We start from the raw sequence: 13,615 nt of genomic DNA, 5'->3' as shown, positions 1-13,615 counted from the left end.
TTTAGGGTCTGCTAGGGAAAGACCATACGTGTTCCATTTTCGAGAACTACACGAAAACAGACAATCTAACTCTAACAGAAATACATATTATCCTATAAAGACTTGATTCTCCCCACACTTAGTTAGCTGTGGTGTCGAAATTGTGATTAACTTCGTTGTCGACTTCCATCGGACCATGTATGTAATGTTTAACTCTGTGACCATTAACTTTAAATTCAATCCCATTTGAATTTATTAATTCTATCGTTCCGTATGGGAAAACTCTTTTGACTATGAATGGTCCAGACCATCTTGATTTCAATTTTCCAGGAAATAGCTTGAATCGTGAATTCAAAAGAAGAACTCTGTCTCCTTCTTTAAATTCTTTTGAACTTCTGATTCTTTTATCATGCCATTTCTTCGTTCTTTCTTTATAGATTAACGAATTTTCGTATGCTTCATGTCTTAATTCTTCTAATTCATTTAGTTGACTTAATCGTAGACGTCCGGCTTCATGTAAATCAAGATTACATGTCTTCAAAGCCCAAAATGCTTTGTGTTCAATTTCTACTGGAAGATGACATGCTTTTCCATAAACAAGTCTAAAAGGTGTGGTTCCAATTGGAGTTTTGTAGGCTGTTCTAAAAGCCCAGAGTGCATCCTCCAATTTAATGGACCATTCCTTTGGATTTGATCCTACGGTTTTCTCTAGAATACGTTTTAAAGCTCGGTTGGTATTTTCAACTTGTCCACTTGTTTGTGGATGATATGCGGTAGAGATTTTATGAGTTACTCCATATCTTTTAAGAACTTTCTCAAGTTGATTATTACAGAAATGAGTACCCCGATCACTTATTAAAGCTTTCGGTGTTCCAAACCTTGCAAAAAGACGTTTTAAAAAGTTGACTACAACTCGTGCATCGTTAGTTGAGAGAGCTTGTGCTTCCGCCCATTTAGATACATAATCAATGGCTACGAGTATATATAGATTATTATGAGATTTTGGAAATGGACCCATAAAGTCAATACCCCAAATGTCAAATACTTCACATACTTGGATGACATTTTGTGGCATTTCATCACGTTGACTTATTTTTCCGGCCCTTTGACAAGCATCACAGGATTTGCAAAGAAGGTGTGCGTCTTTGTAAATTGTAGGCCAATAGAATCCAACATCATAAACTTTTCTTGCTGTTAGTTGAGGCCCATAATGCCCTCCTGTTGGTCCTGTGTGACAATGGTTTAATATTTTACTGGCTTCATCTCCGAATACACATCGGCGTATTATTCCATCGGGACAACTTTTAAACAGATGTGGATCTTCCCAGAAATAGTGTTTTATATCACTGAAGAATTTCTTTCGTCTTTGGTACGATAATCCTTTTTCAAGGAATCCACAAACTAAGTAGTTTGCATAGTCTGCAAACCATGGAATTTCTTTATAATCTATCTTCAATAGATATTCATCAGGAAAGTTGTCTTGTATGGCTGATTCATTTAGAACTTCTAATTCGGGATTTTCAAGACGAGAAAGATGATCAGCGGCGAGATTTTCTGCTCCTCTTTTATCTCGGATTTCAATATCAAACTCTTGTAAGAGTAAGATCCAGCGGATTAATCTTGGTTTAGCATCTTGTTTTGAAAATAGGTATCTAAGAGCAGAATGGTCGGTATAGACCACCGTTTTTGCTAGAACGAGATATGATCGAAATTTGTCAAAAGCAAAGACAATAGCAAGGAGTTCTTTTTCAGTAGTTGTATAGTTCGTTTGTGCTCCTTGTAACGTCTTACTAGCATAATATATAGGTTGAAATCGTTTTTCAATCCTTTGTTCTAAAACGGCTCCCATTGCAAAATCACTTGCATCGCACATTAGTTCAAATGGTAGATTCCAATTTGGTGTTATCATGATCGGTGCATTAGTGAGTTTTTCTTTAAGAATATTAAAAGATTTGATACATTCATCTGAAAAGATGAATGGCGCATCCTTTTCTAGGAGTTTATTCATAGGAGTGGCAATTTTAGAAAAATCTTTTATGAAACGTCGGTAAAAACCGGCATGCCCTAGAAAACTCCTAACTCCTCTAACATTGGTGGGATGTGGAAGTTTAGCAATTACATCTACTTTAGCTCTATCCACTTCGATTCCTTCTTTTGAAATTTTATGTCCAAGAACGATGCCTTCTTTAACCATGAAATGGCATTTCTCCCAATTAAGTACTAGATTTGATTTTTCGCATCTAATTAGCATTCGTTCCAGATTAACTAGACATGATTTAAATGTATCACCGAAGACTGAAAAGTCATCCATGAATACTTCCATGCATTCTTCTATCATGTCATGAAAAATCGCCATCATGCACCTTTGAAAGGTTGCAGGGGCGTTACAAAGTCCAAATGGCATGCGTTTGTAAGCAAAAGTACCATAAGGGCACGTGAATGTGGTTTTCTCTTGATCTTCGGGTGCTATTGGAATTTGAAAATATCCGGAAAATCCATCTAGAAAACAATAGTAACTATTTCCGGCTAATCTTTCCAACATTTGATCTATGAAAGGTAAGGGAAAGTGATCTTTTCTGGTGGCGTCATTTAATTTTCTATAATCAATACATACACGCCATCCTGTTACAGTCCTAGTAGGAATAAGCTCATTTTTCTCATTTGTAATGACAGTCATGCCACCCTTCTTAGGCACGCATTGAACTGGGCTTACCCATGGACTATCAGAAATTGGATATATCAAACCTGCATCTAGCAGTTTAATAATCTCTTTCTTAACTACATCTTGCATATTAGGATTTAGTCTTCGTTGGCGTTGCACATACGTTTTATGACCTTCTTCCATAAGGATTTTATGTGTGCAATACGAAGGACTTATTCCTTTAATATCATGAATCTTCCATGCAATGGCTGGTTTATGAGCTTTCAACACAGAAATGAGTTGTGATTTCTCATTTTCAGTAAGAGAAGACGATATTATTACAGGTAATTCAGATTCACCATGTAAATAAGCGTATTCCAAATGGTTTGGAAGTGGCTTTAACTCTAATTTCGGAGGTTCTTCTATCGATGATTTGTATCGATATCTGTCTTCTTCTTTTAGCATTTGAATTTCTTCTGTTGTTGGTTCATATCCATTAGCTATTAGTGTAGCTAACATTTCAGCTTCATCAATTGGTTCATTACCTTCTCCTAAAGAACATTCTCCTGTTCCTTGTAATTCTGGAAATTCTTCTAATAATTCTGCATGTGCATCTATAGTTTGAATATAATAACATGTATCATCTGCAGATTGTGGTTGTTGCATTGCTCTATCAACTGAAAAGGTAACACTCTCGTCCTCTATACTTAGGGTCAGTTTCTTACCGAACACGTCTATCATTGCTTTAGCCGTGTTTAAGAATGGTCTTCCTAATATGAGAGGAACTTGAGAATCTTCTTCCATGTCCAAAACAACAAAATCTACTGGAAATACTAAAGTACCAACTTTAACTAGCATGTTCTCCATTATCCCTCTAGGATATTTTATTGATCTATCGGCTAGTTGTATGCTTATTCTGGTTGGTTTCAATTCTCCAAGGTCTAGTTTAGCGTATAGTGAATACGGCATTAGATTTATACTAGCACCTAAGTCTGCCAATGCTTCTATTGAACTAAGACTACCCAGAAAACATGGAATTGTGAAACTTCCTGGATCAGATAGTTTTTCTGGTATCTTATTCAACAGCACTGCTGAACAATTAGCATTCATAGTAACAGCCGAGAGTTCTTCCATTTTCTTTCTATTTGAGATTAGATCTTTCAAGAATTTAGCATATCTAGGCATTCCTGAAATCACATCAATGAAAGGAAGATTTACATTTATCTGTTTAAACATATCCAAAAATTTGGATTGCTCTGCTTCAAGTTTTTCCTTCTTCATTTTACTCGGATAAGGAAGTGGTGGTTGGTATGGTTTAACATAAGGTTTATCCTTAACTGTGTTATCTTCATTAACCTTTTCAACTACCGGTTCTTTTTCCTTATCTTGATCAAGTTGTGGTTCTTGTGGAGTATGAATAGTTTCATCAGAAGTTACAGGTTTTTCAGGTGGTTTAAGTGTTGTACCACTTCTTGTGGTAATAGCTTTAGCTGTTTCATTTCGTGGGTTAGCATTTGTATCACTAGGTAGGCTTCCCGGTTTTCTTTCACCTATTAACCTTGCTAGGTTACTTACTTCTTGTTCCAGATTTTGAATAGAAGCTTGTTGATTTCTAAATGCTTGAGCATTTTGTTCATTAGTTTGTTTCTGAGATGTGAAAAACTGCGTTTGAGTTTCAACTAGCTTTGTCATCATATCTTCTAAATTCGGCTTTTTATCATCAGTTTGTTGTGGTGGTTTGTTTTGAAAATTCGGTCTTTGCTGGTTGTAAGTATTATTGGATACTTGTTGATTACTAGGACCTTGTTGGTTGTTGTATGGAACATTTCGGTTATAGTTCTGATTTTGATTGTAAATAGGTCTTGGCGGTTGATAATTATTCTGATAATTATTTCCAGGCCTTTGGTTTATGTATGAAATATTCTCTCTTTGTTCCATTGTTAATTCAATACTGAGACAATCTTTTGTCAAATGTGGTCCTCCACACTGCTCACAACTAATTCGTATTGAGTGAATATCTTTAGTCATCTTTTCCATTCGTCTCTCCACAGCATCTATCTTTGCGGAAATGGAATCTAAGTCATGGCTAGAATCGGCTCTAGCTGCTTTAGATGATCTAACGATGTCTTTTTCTTGGTGCCACTCATGTGAGTGGGAAGCAGTATTATCAATAATTTTGTAAGCATCAGTTTCGGTTTTCTTCATAATAGAACCACCAGCTGCTATATCTATGTCTTTCCTTGTAGTGATGTCGCATCCTTGGTAGAATATTTGTACTATTTGACAGGTGTCTAAACCATGTTGCGGACATCCTCTTAATAACTTTCCATATCTTGTCCACGCCTCATATAGAGTTTCATTTGGTTTCTGTGTGAACGTAACAATTTCTGCTTGAAGTCTTACGGCTTTAGATGCAGGAAAGAATTGCTTAAGAAATTTGTCAATTAAAACATCCCATGTATCGATCGCCCCTTCAGGTAACGATTCCAACCAATCTTTGGCTTCTCCCTTTAAAGTCCAGGGAAATAACATGAGATATATCTGTTCATCCTCCACTTCTCGGATTTTAAATAGTGTGCAGATCCTATTAAAGGTACGTAGATGTTCATTTGGATCTTCCTTCGGCGCACCACTAAACTGGCATTGATTAGTCACCATGTGTAGAATTTGTCCTTTGATTTCATAATCTGGCGCATTAATGTCTGGATGAGTAATTGCGTGACCTTGGCCAGTGCGTTTAGCTCTCATTCGATCTTCCATACTTAAAGGTTCCAGATTCTCCATAATTGAATTTGTTGAATCGGTATCACTAGATGATTCTGTTTTAATGGTTCGTTCCTCAACAATCTCTGTTTGAATGATTGGTGGTTCCGGAGGAAAGTTTAATGGTTCAGGATCTACGAACCGTTCCTGAATATTCTCTGGATTCTCAATTGTGAGGTTGGGTTCAAAAAATGGATTATCGGAAATTTGAACTGAAGTACTTGGTTGACTGGATGATGATTCTAAAGAAAAATCAATGGCGGTTATATTTGTTAAACGATGTCTTGATCGAGTTACAGGTGGTGAACGTACAAAAGGTGATGAACGTCTTGCTCGGTGCATTCACAGAATATCCTATTAGTTTTTAAAAGGAAAGAAAAATTATAATAAGTTATCCAATCAATAGACTTTTCTGATTTTGCCCACGTTTCGAATAGCCAAAAGATGCAGCAGAGGGGCAGGATTCGTTTGGTCTCAATATAATTGAGGACTGTTTGGCTCCAATAACCCGGTCCACGTACAAATCCAACTATTACTACGAACCAGAAAATTTTGATGTCTATTAATTTAACCACTTAAAATAAATTTTCGTAATTTTAAGAAATTTAGATAAGAAGTAGAAAAAATTCTAAGTCCTAAAAACTAGAATAGCGAGAAATAAGAGAGAAAAAAAATTCGTCGCAAAAGGTCGAAAAAGAAAAATGGTTGAAAAATAAAAGGTGACGGAAAAATAAAAGAAACTTATAAAAACTTAAAAATACTTAACTAACCTAACCTTATTACTACAACTAACTTAAAATTATAATCGCAAATTGAAATTACTAATTGGAATGATAATTGATACATAGTAAAAGGTCTAAAAATATTAAAGCTTACAGGAAAAACTAAATCCCAAATGGAAATAACTTAAAAAGAAACTAAAACTTAAAAAGGCGTCGCAAAATTCTAAAGCACCTAAATCTTAGTCTAAAGAAAAAGCACTTAAGGAATTCTACGGCAAAGCCTAAAAATCTAGGAGTAAAAATAACTATAGCAAAAACTAAGTTTAAAATTAAATATGAGCTAAAAAAAATACAAATTTTACGCTACAACGATTAAAAAGGGACAAAATATAAAAATATACAAAAAGTTGTAAAAAGTACAATTTTTATAAAAATATTATTTTTATATTATTTATTTTATTAAACTATTAATTTTACAAATTTTAATAAAACTAATTAAACAAAATACATAAATTAAATAAAAAGTAAAAATAAAACTAAAACTAAAACTAATAATAATAATAATAATAATTAGGTAATAATAATAATAATAATTAATTAAAATAACCCGTAATTAATGCAGTTTTAGGGTTTCTGTTCGCGTGTCAGATGGTCTCCGCGAGTTGCGGTGATTAATGAGGAAAACCCCGCGAGTCGCGGGGTTCAGAAATTCTGTTGACAGCTTTCAATTTTTTTACGCGTTTTTCTTTATTTTTTTTTTTTTTTTATTTTATGTTTTCTGTTTTTTTTAAAATAAATAAAAGATTTTAAAATAAAACTTATATTTTTATAAACTAAAATAGAAATAAAGAAACTTATAAAACTTAAATATTTAACAAAATCTTAAAAATGCTTATATTTTTGTTTTTTTTCTTTTTTTATATTTTTGAATAATTAAAACGTATTTTTACAAAAGCGAATTTTAATAAAAGTAAACTAAATTTTTTTTTTTTTTCTATATTAGCGTTACGCTTCCGGCTTTTAAGATGTTCCCCGGCAGCGGCGCCAAAAATACTTGATGTTAAAGCTAAGGGGTATAAAATACTATTAAATTTTAGAAGAAAACACTATTAAATACGATACAATTTTACACAAGATATTTATTTATTTATAGAATGGATATACTTAAACCTTGCTACAACACTTATAGGCAGTGTACCTAATCGTATAGTAGTGTAGTTTTTAGTAAGTCCGGTTCGTTCCACAGGGAAATCTTTAAACAAAGCTCAACGCTATATTAGTTTACTTTTATAAAAATACAAATATATATATAAGTAATATTATTATTATAAAGGGGGGTTTTTACCGTTTAATGACCGGTTTGTCGATTTTAAAACTTTAGTCGCAGTTAAAACCTAATGTAAAATATAAAATAAATACAAGACTTAAATTAAAGCATAAAGTAAATAACGATAATGAAATTGCGATAATTAAAAGTGCGATTAAATAACAATAAATAAAAGTGCGATAATTAGAAGTGCAATTAAATATAAAATAAAGGAAATTAAATATGAAATAAAAGAATTATGCTTATTTAAACTTCCGTAATCATGATGTTTGACGTGTTGATTTTAGTTTTATGCCCATGGGTTAATTGTCCTTTGTCCTGGATTATTTAATATGTCCATCTGGTTTTTGTCCATAACAGTCCATCAGTCATAAATATAAATTGCAAGTATCCTTGTCAAATTATTATTATACCCGAAGTTAAATATTCCAACTAATTGGGGATTCGAATTGTAACAAGGTTTTAATACTTTGTTTAATGAATACACCAGGTTATCGACTGCGTGTAAACCAAGGTTTTACTACTTTGTTAACAATTACACCAATTACCCTTGAATGTAATTTCACCCCTGTTTTAATTATTCTAGTGGCTATTAATCCATTCCCGTGTCCGGTTAAATGAACGATTATTCGTACATATAAATACCCCGCCCATCGTGTCCGATCGAGTGTATATGGTAATTTATAGGGACGCCCAATTGTAATTCTTTATATTAACATTAACAAACTTTCATTTAGTTAAACAAATATAAAGCCCATTAATAGCCCATAGTCTAATTTCCACAAGTGTCGTTCTTTTGTCCAAACCCCAATTATGGTACAAAGCCCAATTACCCAATTTTAGTAATTAGCCCAACATCATGATTACTTCGTTTTAAATAAGCATAATAATAACTTAGCTACGAGACATTAATGTAAAAAGGTTGAACATAACTTACAATGATTAAAAATAGCGTAGCGTTACACGGACAGAATTTCGACTTACACCCTTACAACATTCGCTAACATACCCTTATTATTAGAATTAAAATTAAAATTAAAATATAAATTATATATATATATATCGTATGATAAGAAGAAAAAAAGATGATGAATTTTGATCAGAATTCGGGTTGCTTTATAGCCAGAGTAGAATTTTGGGGCTCCGCGACTCGCGGCAAAAACCCCTTCAAACTCCGCGAGTCGCGGAGATAGTATTTACAGCTCAGTCCTTGGAGTTTTCTCTGCCGACGGTTTTTTAATATATATATATATAATATATATATAATTAATATAATTAATTATATATTATATTATATTTATATACATAGTTAACTTGTAATTTTTAGTCCGTTGCGTCGAGCGTTAAGAGTTGACTCTGGTCCCGGTTCCGGATTTTCGAACGTCCTCGCGTACAATTTAATATCTTGTACTTTGCGTTTTGAATCTTGTACTTTTGTAATTTCGAGACGTTTCTTATCAATAATTGGAACCTCTTTGATTGTCTTTTGTTCTTTTGAGCTTTTTGGTCGTTTGCGTCTTCAAATCGTCGAATCTGTCTTTGGTCTTCACCTTTTATTATTTAAACGAATATCACTTGTAAATAGAACAATTGCAACTAAAAGCTTGTCTTTCTTGAGGAATAATGCTATGAAATATATGTTCGTTTTTAGCATTATCAACAACGAGATTGAAATGAGATATGTTCAATCCAGCAAAAACTCTGCTGATCTTTTCACGAAAGCACTTCCAATTGCTATTTTCAGAACACACGTTCATAACATTGGTATGAGACATGTTCAAAAGATGTAACAACTGAAGCGATGTCTACTTGAGAGGGAGTCAACTCCATGCTGCACTCTTTTTCCCTTAGCTAAAGTTTTTTTTCCCACCGGGTTTTCTTTAGCAAGATTTTTAACGAGGCAGTAACTTACAGTTGATCTTCAACAAACAAAATTGATATCCAAGGGGGAGTGTTATAATATATAAATATATATATAAATATATATATAAATGGATAGTCAATTATTGATACACAAAAGTAATATTATTGTATTACCTAAACTTGTGATATTTTTGCTATAAATAGCCATGAATGCAAGCATTAAACTTGCACCATTTTCTCACACTTACAAAGTGTTTCTTTCTTTCTCTCCATTATCATCTTTGTTCTTACACTTCATTATTAGCATTCTTAATCAAGAATCAAACCACTAAAGGTAGTTATAAGCCTACTGAATTATAACATCAAGAATCAAACCACTAAAGGTAGTTATAAGCCTACTGAATTATAACAGTATCTTTAATTAAATTAGAATTTAATTTGAACTTTGCTGCGCTGTTTTGCAAATTATTTTGTACAACAGGAACCATGTCGTTGTGCGGCACCTTTTTTTACAAAATCATACACATACAAACGTGAATGTTGTTGCATATTAGACCATTTCTAGTGGTGACGCTACAGACAATTTTTGGGCTTTTTGCCTAAAAAGCGTAAACTGACTGTGAGTCAGCAAGATCAGTTTCTGACCTTTTCTAACAGTCAGGGTCAGTTTTTTGTGTCAGTTTTCAGTTGGGTCCACCAGTTTATTATTTTTTAGATTTCTTTATTTCTAACATATTATTTAATAAAAATTAAAATAGAAAGTTCATTAAATAAAAAAAAATTACAAACTACAAAGGAAAAGAAAAAATACAAAGGAATTAAAAATACTTAAAAAAAGATAACATAAGGAAAAACTAATTCGTAGTTCGAAAAGAAGCCGGAAGATTCCATATATGCTCGACTAAATCATCGGTAAGTTGGTTGTGCACATCTCTATCCCTTATTTCTCTTCGGATAATGTCTTGATCTCGTCCTCTGTTCCTTACTCGTTGTGCACGATTCGCCATTGGCTCAGTTATAAATCGTTCTTCCCATTTACATAGCGCAAAATCATTGTCTTCTAATATCATATTATGTAAAATGAGACAACATTCCATTACTCTGCGCATATTGTTTACTTGCATTACGCGTGCAGGTATACTTAAAATATAAAACCGGCCTTGAAGAACCCTAAAAGCCCGTTCTATGTCCTTTCGGTCACTAGCTTGAAATCTTGTGAACTTAATCCTTGGATCATCTGTGGGACACGACATTCCTTTGATAAGTGTCGTCCACTCGGGATATATACCATCGGCAAGGTAGTAACCTTTGGTGTATTGATGACCATTTACCTCAAATGGTGCGGGTGGAGCTCTTCCCGTCTTTAATACATCAAATAGAGGAGATTGATTCAAAACATTTATGTCATTGTTGGAACCTGCCATCCCGAAAAAAGCATGACATATCCACAAATCATATGAAGCCACAGCTTCAAGCATAATTGTGGGTTTCTTGTGATCACCCCTAGTATATTGACCTTTATGTGCTACGGGACAGTTCTTCCACTCCCAATGCATACAATCGATACTACCGAGCATACCCCTGAACCCATGCTTCTCTTTGTGTACACTATATAAGCGTGCAACATCGGTTGCTGTGGGAGATCTCATGTATCGACTTTTATATAAATCGATAATACATTTACAAAAGTTGTCTAAACACAATATTGATGTTTGCTCACTCATATGTAAATATTCATCGAACAAATCGGGGGCGGTTCCATACGCCAATTGACATAAAGCCGACGTACATTTTTGTAAAATAGTAAACGACGGTCTACCGGCAGCATCTCGACGTTCTATAAAATAATCAAAATGCTCGGGAACATTATTCATAGAGTTAGCAAATGATGATATACCTTGCGCAATTCGGAGGAATAAATTTATTCTCATACGAAAACGACGTTTAAATTTCTTCGCCTGAAAAATTGGTGGCTCGGAAGAGTAGTCATTAAACAATCGTTCCGTAGCTGACTCACGATCTCTGGGAATGTAACTTCGATGTCTAGGAATACGAGGCACGAACTCGACTTCAGATTCTTCATCCATTTCTTGAATAAGTTGGATAATTCGAAGATCCTCCGAATTAGAATCGGAACCAAGTAAAAAGGATGCCATAAATATTTAGATTATATTGTATAAAAGTTGAGAGAAAATGTTGATTTGGTGTGTATAAAATGGGTGGGAGTTGGGGTATTTATATATATAAATTATATATTAAAAAAAAAGGTTAACGGCATTATAGCTATTGGAATCCGGCTAGAAACGTGGCCCAATAAAAATCAAACACCAATTTTTCAACTAACGACCGTTTTTAACGGAAATTGACGCCCCGTTAACGGCCGTCAGTTTCCGTCAGAAATGCCAAGTGAACTAACGATGGGGATCTGACGGACCGTTAGGCATGGTCTTACAATCTACTACATACTCTTTCCGTCACAAATTAAGTGTTCACATTTGACTTTCAAAGTCTTTTATTGTCCACTTTAACCGTAAATATTTTTATTTGTGTTATTGATTTGGGAGGTGTTTAATTTTAGAGGAGATATATTTGAGAGGGTGGTTTGGCAAAAGAGTAAAGTAAAGGTGTTTATTGGAGTAGGTATGAGGGCATTTTTGTCAGTTCCAACAATATAGATCCATCTGTATTTATTTGATTGGTTTATTAGAAAAAGAAAAAAAAAAGAATTTGAAAAAGAAATGTGTGTACGATCGCTATAGTAATCTCACAGCATGCAGTAGTAACTTTTTGAATTAGTATATTTATATAATTTAGACAAAATTGTTAAAACGTGTCGTTGTTTGTTCATTTTTGTCTTTTTTATTCTTGTATTTTAAAAAGTGCAATATTCATCTTTAATAGTGTAAATGTGTTCCAATTTAATCCATGCCTTAACGCATGGTTAAATTTCCCGTTTGTGTAGGCTTGTACATATCACGTGATTATAAACCGTTTCATATTCTAATGTATAATGTATTCTTCATACTAAACCCATACGTGATACAATTACAATGGTCGAGCATCATGGTTGGATTTCGAAAAAAAAAATATTAATGGAAGCTTACACCTCGAGCACAACAATAGAACCTTCGACCTGGATTCTTTGATAGGTATAGAACGAAGACAAACTTTATACTGTGTATATATTAGATTGGGGTTTATAATCACGTGATATGCACAAGCCTACACTAACGGAAAATTTAACCATCCGTTAACGCATGGACTAAATTGGGACACATTTACGCTATTAAGGATGAAAATTGCAGTTTTCAAAAGACAAGGATGAAAATGGCAAAAATGCACAAACACATGGACCATTTTGACAATTTTTTCTTAAATTTATAATCTCTACGTCCAAACTAAGCGTCACCTTATTATTTACAGTATAATATAACTCTCTAAAATAAAATTAAAATATACGATAATAATTGTATTATTTAACATCACTAAACTCTTCAATTTACCTTCATTTATTATTTTCAATCATTCATATTTTAAATAGATTCATCTAAACTTACCTTAAGTATAAGAGCCAAACTAACATTTATCATACATAACTTAAATCGAACAAAAATTTCTCCATACACTTCTTTTGGCACGAATGTAGCATTAGACTAGATTAGGCGAGCTGCTCGAAACTATTTGAGCTTGACTTGTTAAAAGTTCTATTTAAGTCAAAACGTCGAACTTAAACGAGCTCGGGCTTGAACATATTGTGAATACAAACGGCCCAAGATTTTTATATCAGCATTCGAGCTCAAACAAACTTTCATTTACATTATTTATTATTTTTATAACAATATAACTCTAATAGAGTTATATATAATATAGGATTTTGCTAACATCACCCTCTTAGGGTTGTTAATGTGCATAATTTCATTATATATTTGCATAACTATCAAAAAGTAATCTCAACCGTAATGTACAATATAATTATGCACGTTAACGACATCTCTAAATGTCGTCGATAGCAAAATCCTATGATTATACTCCATTCATCTCTATCATATTACAATTTTGTAGAAGCTTGTTAAGAGTTCATCATATAACGCGACAGAGCTTTAATCAAATCCTTCTTGATTCATGTATATAAATATATTAATTTAATAAAATTATACAACTTCTGGTATTCAAACTGAGATTTATAGAAATTCTAATTTTCAAAACAGCACAATCAGTCATTCAGTTGCAACATATCACTTGCAAGAAGAAATAAATTGAAAAACAAAACTATAATAAAGGAAAAAACAACTTTCAATAATAATCATTCATGCATACATA

General features: G+C 33.1%; 1 protein-coding gene across 1 annotated transcript; it reads right to left on the bottom strand.

The window, feature by feature from the left end:
• Window positions 1–10,149: 10,149 nt before the first annotated feature.
• Window positions 10,150–11,451, bottom strand: LOC139868619 (protein ALP1-like). The gene has a single exon (XM_071856953.1). It carries the CDS (start codon window positions 11,449–11,451, stop codon window positions 10,150–10,152), a length of 1,302 nt encoding a protein of 433 aa, XP_071713054.1.
• Between the last annotated feature and the right edge of the window lie 2,164 nt (window positions 11,452–13,615).

Source organism: Rutidosis leptorrhynchoides, chromosome 9 (assembly GCF_046630445.1).
Source record: "Rutidosis leptorrhynchoides isolate AG116_Rl617_1_P2 chromosome 9, CSIRO_AGI_Rlap_v1, whole genome shotgun sequence".
NCBI classification, from domain to species: domain Eukaryota; kingdom Viridiplantae; phylum Streptophyta; class Magnoliopsida; order Asterales; family Asteraceae; genus Rutidosis; species Rutidosis leptorrhynchoides.
The sequence above is the reverse complement of the archived record's forward strand: the minus strand, read 5'-3'. Positions and strand labels throughout refer to the sequence as shown.